The following is a 16,763-nucleotide window of genomic DNA, read 5'->3' as shown; positions in this document are numbered from 1 at the left end:
GTCTCAGGCATTGTTCAAATAAATACAAACTACCAAAGGAAGGAATAAGTAAAGATAATTTTTTTTTTTTTTTTTTAAGTTTAGGATGAAGTCAAGTGCCGTCGAAAGAGATGAGTTTTCAGTTGTTGCTTGAAGATTGACAGGGATCCAGCATTCCGGATAGGGGTGGGAAGATCATTCCACCAGCCAGGAATGATGAACGAGAATGTTCTGGAGAGTGATTTTGAGCCTCTCTGTGATGGTACCACGAGGCGTCGCTCACTAGCAGATCTCAGACTTCTGGAGGAGATGTAGTTTGTTAACAGAGAGTGCAAGTAAACGGGTGCTGAGCCAGTGGTTGTTCTATATGCAAGCATCAGTGTCTTGAACTTGATGCGGGCTGCGACTGGTAGCCAGTGCAAGGAGATAAAGAGAGGTGTAACATGGGCTCTTTTGGGCTCGTTGAAGACCAGTCGTGCCGCTGCATTCTGAATCATTTGTAGAGGTTTGACTGTGTTTGACGGAAGTCCAGCCAGAAGAGAATTGCAATAGTCCAGCCTAGAAATGACAAGGGCCTGGACAAGAAGTTGTGCAGCATGCTCTGTCAGAAAGGGCCTGATCTTTCTGATGTTGTATAGTGCGAACCTGCAAGATCGAGCAGTCTTTGCAATGTGGTCTTTGAAGGTCAGCTGATCATCAAAGATTACACCAAGATTTCTGACCGAAGTTGATGGGGTTATTGTTGATGAACCTAACTGGATCGTGAAGTCATGCTGTAGAGTCGGAGTGGCAGGGAGGACAAGAAGCTCAGTCTTTGCCAGGTTGAGCTGCAGGTGATGTTCTTTCATCCATGCCGAGATGTCTGCCAGGCAGCCTGAGATCCGCACAGCTACCGTTGGATCATCTGGTTGAAAAGAGAGATAGAGCTGTGTGTCATCAGCGTAGCAATGGTATGAGAATCCATGTGCCTGGATGATGGGACCCAGTGATGTAGTGATGTAGATGTAGTGAAAGGGAGCGCAGGTTTCGTCTAAAAGTAACTGGTAGGGGGGTTGGTGGCACAGGAGAAGCAAAGTGTAATGTAAATGTAATGAAGAAATGGTCCGAAGTATGTAGCGGTTGTACCAGAATGTTATCTGCAGTACAATTGCGTGTGTAAATTAAGTCAAGTTGGTTGCCTGATTTGTGCGTGCTGGTAATGGTAAGGCATTTGAGATCAAATGAAGCTAGGAGTGAATGGAAGTCTGTAGCATAAGGCTTGTCTAGGTGAATGTTGAAATCACCAAAGACTAAGAGCGGAGTACCATCCTCCACGAAAGAGGACAGCAGCCCGTCCAGCTCCTCTAGGAAGGTGGCTAGAATTTGGCTAGGGGGACGGTAAATGACCACAATCTGGAGTTTTATGGGAGCTGATACAGTAATGACATGAGATTCAAATGAGTTGTAGATGCATAGGGGATAGCGGTTTGAGTATTTCCAATTGTTAGAAATGAGCAGACCAGTGCCTCCACCCCGGCCAACTTGGCGCGGGGTATGAGAGAAAGAGAGATTAGTAGAGAGTCTTCTGGACGAATCCAGGTCTCAGTCAAGCCCAAGATGCTGAGCGTGGATTTTAAGGAAAAAGCAGAAATGAAGTCAGCTTTGTTGACAGCTGACTGACAATTCCAGAGACCCACAGAAAAGGAAAGAGGTGTAGTGGAGGAGGTAGAGATAAGGCGCAGGTTAGCAGGGTTACGTTGCCGTCTGCGTGTGACGTTAGAGCGTGGTTGAGAGAGAACCGGAATGGTTTGGAAACACATGATAGAGGTGGCAGGAAAGAGGATAGAAACGGAGAGTGTGTAAGGGAAGGGGGAAAAAAGAAAAGATACTTAAGTGTAAATAAACATAAAAATCTTTTTTCCCTCAGAATTCTGAGTTTATGTATGATTCCTTAAGCATAAGATCATAACTTTTTTCAGTATCCATTTCATATTGTTGTCATTTATAAACCTATGTTGAATAGAGAACTTTATTGTACGCTCTGTTGATTTTGCTGTGTAACATGAATGAAATGAATTGAAAGGAACTTAAATGTGGTTTAAATGCACGTAGCGTGCTCTTTGGTGACAGCATAATATAAGAATGCCATTTTATTATAAGAATGCAAGGAAACATTTTTCTTACTGAACTTTAAAAAAAAAAAATACTGACTTGTATTCTGCTCTCAGATTTGCACTGGCCCTGGGTGATGTCTTCAACAAAAAGAGAATAAAGTTATCAAATCTAAAGATTTAATCATTTAATAATGAAACGTACGTATGACACTTAATGAACAGAGAAGGAGAATATTACATTATTACACTGATTATTCTGTTGTGAGATGTGATGATTAAATGGTGTTGATGTTTAAATGGTATGATTACAAACATAATTTGTGCGTAGTTTATTATTTTATTATCAGTTTCCGGGGTAACGCATTTCATGTAACAGTAGTTAAGTAATCAGATTACTTTTCCCAAGTACCTAGTAAAGTAACGCATTACTTTTAAATTTTCAACAAAATATCTGAGTTACTTTTTTCATATAAGCAGAGGTGGACAGTAACGAAGTAAATTTACTTGAGTATTGTACTTAAGTACACTTTTTGAGTATCTGTACTTTACTTGAGTATTATTTTTTCTGGAAACTTGCGACTTTAACTTCATTATATTTGAAAGACAAATATCGTACTTTTTACTCAACTACATTTATATCAAGGTCCCCAAGTAGAAAGTCGTTATAGCAGTTTTTACAGTGTGCGCATTTTCAGATTCACTGAACCCTTTTTCTGCGAAAATCCGGCCTACGATCTGCCAGGACCTTCCTGTGTTGCCAAGTGTTACAGTATTTCTAAGCCTGCAGTTTTCTGCCTAGCTTTGAATGGACATTTGGCTGATTTTTTTACGCAACTCGGGATCTTCCCAACTAAACTATTGTAAACGTCCACGCTACTGCACAGCTAAAAGCGCTCTAAAAAGGCATGTGTTAACTCATTAAAGCCCTTTGGAAAATTAACCATGTTTTTACTATAGTAACCATAACTGTGGTATTTGCAGTAAAATCACAGTATCCACAAATTTACCATTATCTCACTAGAGTAACCATAATTAGTCTATTTGTAGTAAAACTTCAGTAACCACAAATTTACCATAGTTTCATTGTAACTATAGTAAAATTTTTGTTTAATTTATATACTTCCCTGACCAGTTTTTAGCAACAGTTTACCAATAGGCCTAAGTTTATATATATATAAATCTGAACATTATTTTATTGTCAAAACACTGCACATAAATACATATATTTTTTGCAAACAAATGATCAAAAAGTAGGCTAAATTAAAACTTTAGAATCTAAACTGGGAATCAATAAGAATTGAAATCAATAAGCAGAATCAGAATCTGAATCTGGATAAAATTCAAACAATACCCAACCCTAGCCACATGTTGTGAAGTTCACTGATTTCTGAGCATTTTATGAACACTGATCAGTTGATGGCAAAATTCAAAAAGACGGTTCTTTGGCGCAACCTGCAAACCCATGGCCATACTGAGAGAGTATGATACAGTTTTCTGAGGAGATTAAAGGTTTGTTTTATTTTCAGTGTTTGCTTTGCTTGCCTAAAATGAACCATATCATAGACTTCAATATCTCTTTGAAAACGAACTTTGTAACTTTTAAACAAGTATTAAAATGAGTTCAATGTAGTTGTAGGAGTCTTAAATAAAAAAAATAAAGATGATTATCTTCATTCAGTTGTTTCATTTCAATAGGTTTTTTAAGATAATACAATCTAATCAGTGTATTCAGTAGGTTGCATTAGTGGCATATGGTATTGTAAGTATACAACAATGCGACAATAAAACAATGCATTTACTTTTTACTTTTGATACTTAAGTATTTTTAAAAACATGTACTTCCGTACTTTCACTTAAGTAAAAATCTGTCTTTACAACTTTCACTTGTAGTGGAGTAGTATTTGACCAGTAGTATCTGTACATTCACTCAAGTAAGGAAGTTGTGTACTTTGTCCGCCTCTGCATATAAGTAACGAAACTTTTGGGTTTTTTTGTTATTGAAAAACAAATACTCAAACCCAGGCCAGGTAACAAAAAGTAACTCAAACATAACAGAAAGTATTACTTTCCATAAAAAGTAATTAAGTACTGCAATTAGTTACTTTATATGGATTAATGCAATATTGTAATGCATTACTTTTAAAAGTAACTTTTCCCAACACTGTTTATTATTATAATATTATAATATCAACCTGCCTTTTTTCAGCTTTTAGTGAACTTTCAGGAGCATTTCCAGTGTACCTGAAAATAGCTCTAGTTAGTGAACTAGACAGATTTCGACTAATAACAACCAAACTGTTTTTTTTTGTTTTGTTTTGTTTTGTTTTTTACCTCTCTGTGTTGTACTTGCCTGTTATCACTCCTGTTTCCTCTGTTGGTCCAAGCTGCTCTTCAATTATTAGTCAAGCTGCAGACTAGAAGAATGCAGAGTGAACTTGAAGAAAAACAGAAGGGTTTGGAAGAAAACAGCATTTTTATAATGAGAACTAATTACCAATAACTGATTAATATCAACATTTGAGAAATTAATTATCATTCACACACAGACCAAACACACATACTTCTTAATTGAACAGTTATTAATAATCTGTGATTAAAGCATAATAGTCAAACATGTGGGTTATAGACACGATGCAGAATTATTAAGGGAATGCTGTTTGGTTATAAGTCCTCTTAGCATTGTTTTGAAATGATCTGATGCGTTATGATATATAAAGGCAGTCTTTGTGCCATTCAGAGAGTGGTGAGGATTTCAGTCCTTTGAAGAAGGAGAAGGTCAGGTTTTAGAAAAGTCTGTTTAAGTTCTCTGTGCTGGGTGGGGAATCACTCCACTTTGTCTTAACTCATGACCTCACTTGCGAGAGTGTGTGCTGACACACACTTATAACTAGATAAGGAGTATTTTTTTGAACAAAGTATTCAAGTAGTACCATGTGTAGGTGCGCCATCCAACATTTTCAGGGTCGATCCATGTGTATATTTTCTCTTCATGGTGAGACTGTTCCAGGTTTTTGATCAGCAAACTACAGTCCCTACTTGATGGGTCACCATATGAATATGTTTTTCCTCTAAATTTCTCAATGACATAATTTGGATATCATGGAGGATAAAGGAACCTTTGGAGACCCACTGATACCACACAACTCTATTTGGGTCTTTGGGTGGGTTTGATGTGTAGCTGAAAGAACATGGTATGACCAAACAGGAACCTTTGAGGCCGTGAATGTGCCTCGGCATTCTCACTTCCCATCCCAAAGCATCATACAGCAGAACACCTGTGGGACAAAAGTTTGAGTAATTAATGGCTGTGTGTTCATTTAAGCTGGAAATTGTAACATTTCATTTCACTACACTGATTTCTGTTGATATAGAACATTACTACTGTTGATCATGTACACTAATCTTAGTAGTTTGCATAAATTTCAGTAGATTCAGCTCTTTATAACTGCTGCAAACATTTAGTGTAAAGATGGCTGTAATTGTATGACTGTTAAATCTTGTCATTGTTGATTTTGTTCTTTGGATAAAAAGAGAAAAATAGTTTTGTAGTGATTCAATAAATTTGATATTGGGAGAGGAAAATAGAATCTATTTTTTAAATGGATGCATAGTGTGACGAGCGTCCCGGTCTCTCATCAGCGTTGCCCTGGAGACAAACACAAAACACCTGCACCTGCTCATCACGGCTGGGTCGGTCACACCTGCACCATATCACAACACGGCCATATAAGCCAGACGTGGCAGGATGAGGGTGAGAAACGAACTTCCTCCACATCAAGGCTAATGTGTGATCTCTTCTCCAATTCCAGAAGCGAGCGACTGACCGACCCAGCTTGGACGGATCTCCCACCTCACTCACGGAATCACTCACGGAGAACACCGCACGACTGCCACCAGCACCCTGCACTCATCGCACACCTCTCTTTATAAATAAATCCACCCTCCGGGGTATTTATTTGAGCTCTCCTTGTCGCGTGATTCTTCCACCCCGTCACAATACAATGAATTAAACAGTAACACTTTACAATAAAGTCTCATTTTTAACATTAGCTATGCACTAGCTGAGTAAAATATTTTGAGAGCATTCATTAGCTAATTTTTAATAATGTTAGTTATGGTTTCTCTCGATTGCTTAAACACATTTCTTGAAATCATGCCTCTTTTTTGCGAAACTCACAACAATTTCCCAAACTTGCTATATTCAGGTCAAAATGAAGCTCTCCTCTCAAAACAACTCACTCTTGCTGAAAAACCAAACTTTGCTCTCAGACATGACACACAAACCCTCAAACACACACACACTACAACACAGTCTTACACACTGATGAGATAAATTCAAAACAATGCTACAAAAACCGGTAATACGTTATGTTGCTAGTGTTCCCCGGTGGATTACCCCTCGTTGGCTGATGGCAGTGCACATACCCATACAGCAAAAAAAAAAAAAATATATATATATATATATATATATATATATATATATATATGTATTTTTTCAAATATATTTTTAAATATATTTCAAAATATACAAAAATATATTTGCTAAAATATATTTATGTAAATATATTTTATATCAATATATTTTTCCCATATATACATAAAAGCATTTAAAATATATATTTTGACCTCTGTAAGAAAATGCATTTTCTTGCCACAGAAATACATTTGGAAATACATTTTGGTATATGATGGTTGAAACTAAATATATTTACTATTTCAAAAATATATTTCATTGAGCTTCACTGTATGCAATACATATTTAGCATATTTTTCAAATATATTTTTTGGCATATGGGCTTCTTCCTCTTTCTCCTCTTCCTCTCCGTACTCCTCCTCACTGAGAAATGTAGGGATTTGTGTGTAGAGTTTTGCAGTAACAGTTCATAAAATCTGACTCATGTGTCAAAGCAGGGGAATAGTGTTTATAGTTTAGTCATATTTTTTTTGTCGTTATTGTTTTGAAATTTTAGTTCAAAAACCTGGTTATAGTGTTTTAGCAATCCAGAAAAACTGTAATACAAACAATTGCTTATGTTAGTTCCCAGTGCACTAATTAATGTTAACAGATAAAACTGTTGATTTAAAAAATGCATTAGTAAATGTTGAAATTACCATTAAATCTTAATAATTACATACAATCCATTACCAAGTAGTATAATTAGTGTTACAAAATAAAATGTGCTATTAATTAAACAAAATGTAAAGATCTCGAGATAATAACACAGTGTGATTTCAGTCTTAACAATTATACAGTATTTGTTGTATTGGTAGGTGACCTGGGTGTTGTAGTTTTTATGAAGCCTACATCTTGGATTGTAGCTATTTTTACAACTGCTACCTTGAGAGGCTTCGAAATGTCACAAAGACACACAATTTACATTTTATAGGCTAATGCTTCTGCACATTGGCTTGTGGGTTTTAATTTTTCTTTCAAAATATTGATTAAAATGAGAATACTGTCTGTTTTATATTATTATATAGCTTCATATTATTTTATTTCTGAATACAACATGAATGACTCTGTGAATCAGACTATATGGCTTTGACGGCTACAGTTTCCCTTATGTTAAGATTAGGGAAACTGAAACACGGCCGGTCACATTAAGTTAACAATACACGGCATGCTCTGCTGGATCACGGGAGACAACTGCATGTTACTTTAAATAAAAAATGTATTGCCTCATAACCAGTGTTGGGCAGTAATTAGTTACTGTAACTTAGTTACTGTAATAATATTACTTTTTGCAGTAACTAGTAGTGTATTACTAATAAGATTTCAGTAATAATATTACAGTTACCATCCATAAAACAGCTTAGTTACTTAGTTACTTTTGATGCTTCAACCCCGCTGATTTAAAATCCAACAATCAAATAATTCCTGGATTTATTTTCATAATTTTCACGACTCGCACATGCATGTGATGTCCCCAGTGCAGCAGGCAAGCTTGGAATATGGAAAAGCTTACATTCAGCAGATAGAAATATTGCATTATATTGATTTTGTCAGGAAAAAAGATGATCTGAGTTGTGGCTTTACTTTACTCTGGCATTACATCCCACCCACATTCCTCTGATCAGCATGTGGTACATTATATTACTATAATTTAAAATATTTTTGGAAAATTAAAGTTTCTTACAAACTTATGTGATTTCATAAAATACATAATGAAATATAATCGTATATGGGTAACGGAGAAATTACAATTAGCTTCAAGCTACACGTGACAATTAATGAGATTAATACAACACTTCTACTTGAATGCCACTATCAATCACTATTGAGTGTTTGCAATAACTTCTGACTGCGATCCAATGTGGATTTTGATCCAATGTGAACATTCTAAAAGAATTGTATGTGAAAGATACACAGTTAAAACTTCTGTGGGGCGTGAAGAAAAAGTAATGTAACTAGTAGTGTAACTAATTACTGTTGCCAGAAAGTAATAAGTAAAGTAACAATATTACTTTTGAAAGGAGTAACTAGTAATGAGTAATATATTACATTCTTTGAGTAACTAGCCCAACACTGCTCATAACGTGACAAACGCCCCGAACGCCAGTTGCCACAGACTCTGCAATCATATGCCTCGTAAAAACACACATACGCTGCCAAACACACTACAATTGACTGTAAACACTCACCAGAACGAGCAACCAGCCAACCCCGACTTAACCAGTCTTATCAGCTTGAATTTTTAGCACGCTACCTCCTGATCTGTACTAACATAAACCAGATAACAATTATAACTTCCACAACAAAAGAAAACAAACAAATACTTCTTACACATACCTCTTCCTGCAACTGTCGAGTCCATTCACACAAACTGAGAGGGGTGGGTATTACAACCACTCGTGTCCCACACATACGAATCCTTTACATACCCTCTTCCGCTTCCTTATAGGTTGGCCTAACACTCATAACCAATGGGTGACCACTATGCCATACCTCACGCTACATTAGCAAGAATACTGCACTGTGAATTTGAGAATGGGGAGCATTTGAGAGAACTGAATCTCCATGAGAACACCTACAAGGTTGCACAAAACCATAAGGGGTTAACATTTCTTTGATCTGTTGGCATACAGTAAGAGATCACTGTACTATAAAAACATCCTGTAAGTTTCAGAACTCAAAACTTTATTGTTAGTCTAGAAACAGCTTATATTGAAGTCAGTTTGCCAAAACGACAGCTTTTAGAATGCTCTACTCTATGATGTAATAGTGTGGATAAGCACCGCCTCCACAGAAGAAGATCAATGCCTGCATCAACATCGATGCCTGTTTAGCCCCGCCCACTGATTTGTGCATATTGTTTACCACAGTGCCAAACGTGTAGGTCTATGCAGAAACCAATCGATAAAGATGGTTCTGAAGACAACAAGATGCTGTGCAGTGCCAAGTTGTGGAAAAACAGTGCTTGGGTTTCCTTCCTTCTAATCCCAATGTTCATTTTTAATGAAGTACCAGACAGCATCAGTAAGAACTTGGTCATTTCATTTTACCGCGGATTCGTTTACAAACAAATCGTAATTCCAGTCAGGATTTTTAGAAAGAGTGAAACTGAAAGACTATGCTGTACCAAGTCTGCCGACCATAGACATCATAAACAGACACCTCATAATAAATTGTCAACGCATCCACCATGTTGGTCCGGGCAAGACTGCCTTAAATGGAGGTAAATGGAGGAGCTGCGTTTTTTTTCTGGATAAAAACATGATAACGTTTACATTTATCAGCCGATTTCAGTGGTTTGTAATCTATTGTGGAATTAAATAAAACTCTGTCTCAAGTTATTTAGTTAGGCTTGGAAAAGTATTAATTTTCGTAAGAAATTGTGAAAGCTCACACACAGCTCACATTTTTTTCTGGGCAACAATTAATGTTGTTTAACTGTGATATGTAATATAATTTAATGTACATGAACTGATATTGTTTTTTGTTTTTTTTCTTTGTGGAAATTGCTTTCTCTGTCTTCAACCCCAACATTTTAGCTTTTCTTGTAGGCCTACTTCAGGTCAGAACACAGCTCATTCCCTTTTGAAATACTGGAAACAAATCAAAATATTTAAGTAGGGAATAATTGACAACAGGCTGTTGAATTATGTAAGGAATAATTGAAGACGGGCCGTTGAAATATTAGAAAAATAATGCACTCCCAAGGTGGTGATCGTGGCCGTTAGGCTACACCTCGGGTGTGCATTATTTTTCTAATAATTCAACAGCCCGGAGTTAATTATTCCGCTTATACTATGGTTGCCACACCTCAAGACATCGATCAGATGACATATTTCAAGGTATTTGTCTTGTTTTTGAACTTAAAACGCTATTGTGAGTAGGATTAACTTCTTCCGCATCTCATCCATCGCCTCCATTGCTAACTCCAAAACATAATTATAGACCTAGTAACGAGGCTTAAACCGTTGATAGCAGATTAATGCAGTTAATAACTTAGTTATTAGAGAGAGAGAGAGAGAAAGAGAGAGAGAGAGAGCGAGAGCATGTGAATGTGCTAATGTCTCTAACATTAGTGAAACTTTAAGTTCATTTTCTTCACGAACAGCAACATTGTTACCTCGCTTGTGAGAAGTCATATTTTGTAAGTTGTTAAACTTACTATTACTGAAAAAAAATCATCAGAGTAGCGCTTACAACATTAGCTCGAATGTTAAAGTGTGTGCAAACTGTATGTGCGTGTGTAAAGGAGAGAGAGCGGGAGCGATAGAGTAGCCTACAGTATGTGCTTTCCATACATAATAAAACGTAATTTTGTGGCACAAACATGGAAATGATCTGTTGATTTTATCACTGGCCCACTTTATCTAACACATTCAGCCAGTAATATTTATATGGAATGCCAATCCTGCCATAATTAGAAATAAATAAATATATAAATACATATACAAAAAAATAATAAATAAATAAATACATATTTATAATTGCATTTCCTTATGCTTTTTTTTCAGTTTTTCCCACATTTATTTATTTATTTATACATTTATTTATTTCCACTTTTATTTATTTTCACATTTATGTATTTATTTACGTATTTATTTCCACATTTATTTATTTATACATTTATTTATTTTCACATTTATTTATTTCTACATTTCTTTGTCCATAGGGTAATGAGGAGGGCGTGTTTTACGTCAGGAAAAGCAATCGAGCCAGATTAGTGGAGGAGTAAGCACAGTGACACCTTGTGGTGCCCAAACGAAGTACAAGAAGTGTAACCTACATGATGCGCCTGTTGATAGTGTGAGATGAATGACTAGATGGGCGATATGGTTAAAATCTTATATCACGGTTATTATTTCAGTTTCACGTGGGGGGTTGTTTGGGCTGGGAAGCATGCAATCTGTGATTGCGTGTATTTGCTGAAGCTCGCGAAAGCGTGCAATCGCTCTCTTATGCGCGCTGTTTTTTTAGGTTTCACTTTCAACGCATACAACGCATGTTTCCAATATTCGGAATAGAAGAAGTCACTGTAGAAGATTTGTCGCCTCCCACCACTTCCGGTGTGGACAGTCACCGCATCAACTGATTATAATGGGTTCTCTTGGCGTAGACATGGCTTTAGATACAGATTAATCACATGTTTTAGGATGGAAATATCCAGAATTAGGTCAAACAAAAGGTGTCCATGGGAACGGAGCTAGTGAAACACATGCATTGAACATACAAGCATCATTCTCATCCAAACAGCTCCTGCCGTGTGCCCTCAGCTTTTTGAGCTAACTGCATTTTTTTTAATGTAACCAAAAACAACATTGACAGCATCAGAAACAAACCCGTAAACTGATGTCCAGGGGCATTTAAAAAAAAAAAAAAAGAAAAGAAAAAACACTGTATTAACCTTTTCAGTGGTGAGTTTAAAATATTCCAGCGGTCCCCCCAGAGTGAGTTTTTTTTAGGCGACCGTTATTTTAGAACGTTTCCCCTTAATGTTTCCATGGCGACGTCATGATTGTCACGTGACAGACCGGCCACAATAACACTGTATGACAGATGGATTGCTTTTATTTCGTTTTTCCTTTTTTATTCAAAATATTCATAAACTTGCTTACCATATTCAACTATCTGATATTCCGATTCACAAATATGTGCAAATGAGTGTGTTTTATCGTATAAAAACAGTTCTAAATGATCTTGATGTGATCTGTAATGTGAGATGGGCGCCGCCATGTTTGTTCGCGCTGCAGTTCAGAGTCCTGTCAGTCGGATTTACATCACGTAAATTCATCAATTTCTCGCGAAATACATGCAAGTAAGTGGTGGGTGAGATGGGAGAAGAATAGAGTGAACTTTATAGTTACTTACACTATGTATTTGATATTAATAAAACACGTCTGAAAATTATATTTGAATGGATTGTTATTGCTGCTTCCATAAACATCTGAGTGAATTTTACGAACTCTAAATGTATTGTTTTACTAGTACTTATGTGTATTTAAATGTCTAAAGCATAAAATAAACATTATGTGGTTAAAAACACTACATAGATACGATTATATGACAAGTGCAGCGGCATCTCAGCTTCAGTCAACGCGCGAAAACACAGTTTGAATTTGGCAGTTATGCGACGTCACCGAACGTTCTAAATCCCATATGTGGGACCGTACTCCCAGCGGCACGGAAATGAAAATCCCATATGTGGGACCGTACCGCTCAAAAGGTTAATGTATGCATCATTAATATGGAATACTACGTTCTTAATTCCAATTGATACATTCAGTTAAAATAATAAAGGGCTGTTACTAGTAAAAATCCAATCAGTGTCAACAAAAGCCATCAGAGACATCATTACTGAATGCATTTACACTGCAGTTAGCCTACAAATGCATAACATGCTATGAAATTAATGTTTTAAAATTTGAAGGCAGAAATATGTCAATATGTCATTCAATTAATTGATACGTTTAATATGAAACTAAATCAGAGTGGCGCCAAGTCACTGTTTTAAGGAGTGAGTTCAATCCTGATTCCTTCAAATAGGTTACTGCTGATTACGAAAACACAACTTGTTGCCGCGGTTCAGCTGTGGATTTGTTTCTGTGACATTATGTAGGCCTATGTGTTACTTTAAAAAATAAAAAATATTTTCATGAAAAAATGATCAAAAAGATGGCAGCTAGGGGACATGATCGGGGGAGCACGACTTCTTATGTTGAGAGAAAGACATTTATATTTATCGTGGCCATGCGTTTAATGCACGAAGCGTGACCATAGCAACCTTGGGTATTCAGAAACTGATATTACAAATGCATTTAAAAAAATGTTTTGAATTTAATAAAGCGCAAAATTAAGAAAATAGTATATTAACTAGGGCTGCACGATATTGGGAAAATATGCGATATGCGATATTGTTGTTGAATATTGCGATAACGATATTTCTTGCGATATAACATTTCCCTAGAGAATTTATTTATTTATTTTATATATTTTTTTAATTTATGTAATGATCATGCTAAAATAAACAGGTAATAGATATTCTTCTGATCTAATTAAATCTAATTCAGGCTAAAAAAAAAAAAAACTGTCAAGGAAGGAGCAAACATTTAGACTTTAAAACACTATGAATGACTGAAAACCTCCGCAGATTCTGATTTCTGGTTTGCGGTTACCATAGACCTGCAAACACAAAATGCATTACTCTCAAACATTGCTTTTTATTCACATGTAACCATACAATCATCAAGAGCATCTTAAAACAAGATAATCTTTTAAACAAAATATTTCCTTGCCTGTTTTTTTTTTTTAAATAAAAATAAATATTATAAAACAAAAATTAAATAAAAAAATCCTATTAAACAAAATGTACAGGCCTTAAATAAATTGGTATGTAGTGGAAATACTAACATCTTGTCAAAATCCACATAAATAAAATAAGTAATAACATGTAAACCTATGTTTTAGCACAATGCAGTGCCAAATGTGCTTAACTGTGAAAGCCATTTTATTCCAGGTTTTTTGCCAGGAAAACTAGCATATTGACTTTGGTAGGTTTTAAACATGTGCGTTGGCACGTCACAACATTTCCTGATGTACTAAAAAGTCTCTCTGAAGGTGAACTACTTGCTGGTATACAGAGATACTTCCTGGCTAGTTTACTCAGGTGTGGCAAGTCGACCTGATGGACTTGCCACCAAGTGAGAGGGTCCATCTCACTGTCTATGGTGGGAGACATCATGTAGTTGTTCAATTCAACTTCCACAGTGTGCGATGGTTCCATAGATGACGGAGCTGGGGATGTCTTGAAGAAACTGCCCAGGGATTTTTTGGCCTTCTTTAGGGTGACATCTGATGGACCCATGCCCTGGTGATCTTGATTACTTAGGCTTTGCTCCTAAAATATAGAAATAAAGTAAATATTGTAAACAAATCTAGTTATAGTGCATTATTTTGTCACTTACTATTGTCATATTAACATTTACCTGTGGCACAGTTGCTTCAATTTCAGACATCACCCTGGCTCTGATGTCTGACACCTTGTCAGAGCTGATGTAGTCGGCTTTGAATCTGGGGTCCACAAAGCAGGTCATGTCCAGAAGTTCTTGAGTTGCAGGGTTGTCATACTTGGTGTTCATGTACTCTAGAATCTTCATCTTTATGGACTTTGTTAAATCACTGTCTTCTTCTTTTGCAGCAAGAATTGAGGTGTTCATCAAGTGAAGTACAGGTTTCACATATGAAACACTTACGTAACTTTCACCTGATAGAGCATCTGTAAATTCTTGCAGAGGCTGCATTGCTTGGTTTATGGACTCAAGTACATCTAGGTCCTGCCAAGAAGGAACTAAATGTCTTGACTTTCTGTCTGCAGACAGGACGTCGCTTATGGCCCGCTGCTGCTCTAGAACTCTCTGAATCATTCTCTGCCTCGAACCCCACCTTGTAGGGCATTCTGTGATGAGGGAGTGCTCCGGGAGGTTGTGCTCTTTTTGTGCTTTTTTCAGTGCCATCTTCCCCTTCCAGGTGTGGGAGAAATGTCCCACTAACTTTTTGCAGAGACCAACAGCTCGAGTAATGCGCTCATCACCTTTAACAGAATTTTCTGAAGATTTAAGAAAAAAACAACAAGGACATACATGGTGAAATAACATTGCAATATTATAATTACAATTTTATATAACAGCATTTGAGATAGAAAACTGTCAGATACAATTTACTAGCCTCTGTAAATATATATTTCCTAAATAAACTATCTTAAATATTACAATATCCCAAATCATATCTAGTCTACCTGCAACTATACAAACAACTGTACCTTTTTTCAGTTTTAATTTTATTATTGCAAATATAAACATTCAATACTCACCGATGGCCAGATGCAAGCGGTGTCCAAAGCATTGTAGCCTGACCCAATTATTAAGTTCAGTAGCCTTCACCACATTGGCGCCGTTATCCGTTGTAATGGACACTTGATTTTCCTCTTTTAAGTTCCAGCTGGCTAAAACATCCCGCAGCCCATGAGCTATGTTTTCACTGGTGTGGGATTCGGGGAAATACACAACACCCAGACATCGTGTTTTTAATTCAAAGTCTTGAGTAACAAAGTGAACGGTATAGCTCATATAGGGCTCAGTCGTGCGACTCGACCACAGGTCAGTGGTGCTAGCGTAGAAGTCCACTTGGCGCAGCTCAGAGCTCACCGTCTTCACACAAGTGTCGTACATCTGTGGAATTGCGACATGAGAAAAATAATTTCTCAATGGCAGCTGATATCTTCGGTCCAATTTGTTAATTAGACCCACAAAGCCTTCTTTGCTCACGGTGTTAACAGGCATCATGTCTTTAGCTAAAAAGCGTGTGACAGCATCTGTTAATTCCTTGTGGCGTTTCGACATTTTTCCGTAAGGCGTTGCATTTGTAAAACTTTGATCGATTGTTGTCTGTAAGACTCCCTTATTGTTACTTGGCTTTTCATTAGCAGTTTTGGTGGATTTGGCCTTACATTTTCGGAAGTCTTCATATAGCTCCCTGTGGTTGTGTTCCAGATGACTGTGGAGATTAGTTGTATTTCCTCTCGACGTGACCACAGTTTTCCGGCACGACTTACACAGTACCTGCATTTGTGACACGTCTTCTCTCTTGAAGCCAAAATACTGCCATATTTCAGACGTGCAGTTCTTTTTAGGCACAAGTTCTTCGCTGCTGTCAAAAAATTAATTTAATTTGAATTAATTTTCCTCGCTTGTCTCAACTCCCGCCATATTTATTTTCCACTCTCTGCTCGAGCCACTAGATTCACCTTTGGGCCCGGTCTAGCCAATAGCATATAGCACCTACTTGGGAGGCGGCTATAAAGATAGCAAGGCACCATCTGATTGGTCAAATTTGGACAACCTATGCATGCAACAAATGCTTGGCACATAAAATAAATGTAATTTATCGCAACTCTCTGCGATACGGATATCGCATATACTATTATCGCAATAACGATAATTTTGCGATATATCGTGCAGCCCTAATATTAACCTACCTGTAGTCTACATTGTGCGCGTGATATGTTGCAGATATATGCAGTCCACTGTAGCAGATCAGCTCAAAAGGGAAATGTATATAAATAATTACAATTAATTATGATTAATTACAATTATTTATATCGGCTCACAGTAATAACTGTAGCAGAATTAAATTGCCATCAACTGATCTGTTCGTCCAGCGAACATTCAGTGTAAGTTCATATCAAC

At 36.7% G+C, this 16,763-nt stretch overlaps 1 protein-coding gene across 1 annotated transcript; it reads right to left on the bottom strand.

The window, feature by feature from the left end:
- Positions 1-13,382: 13,382 nt before the first annotated feature.
- On the bottom strand, positions 13,383-15,214 carry LOC131520840 (E3 SUMO-protein ligase ZBED1-like). The gene is made up of 2 exons (XM_058745349.1): positions 14,505-15,214; positions 13,383-14,416 (listed from the first exon to the last, which is right to left on the bottom strand). The coding sequence occupies exons 1-2, from the start codon at positions 15,171-15,173 to the stop codon at positions 14,027-14,029; spliced, it is 1,059 nt and encodes a 352-aa protein (XP_058601332.1). The 5' UTR covers positions 15,174-15,214; the 3' UTR covers positions 13,383-14,026.
- Positions 15,215-16,763: the final 1,549 nt, after the last annotated feature.

This window comes from Onychostoma macrolepis, chromosome 15, assembly GCF_012432095.1.
Source record: "Onychostoma macrolepis isolate SWU-2019 chromosome 15, ASM1243209v1, whole genome shotgun sequence".
In the NCBI taxonomy this organism is placed as follows: Eukaryota; Metazoa; Chordata; class Actinopteri; order Cypriniformes; family Cyprinidae; genus Onychostoma; species Onychostoma macrolepis.
This window is presented reverse-complemented; position numbering and strand designations above follow the sequence as displayed.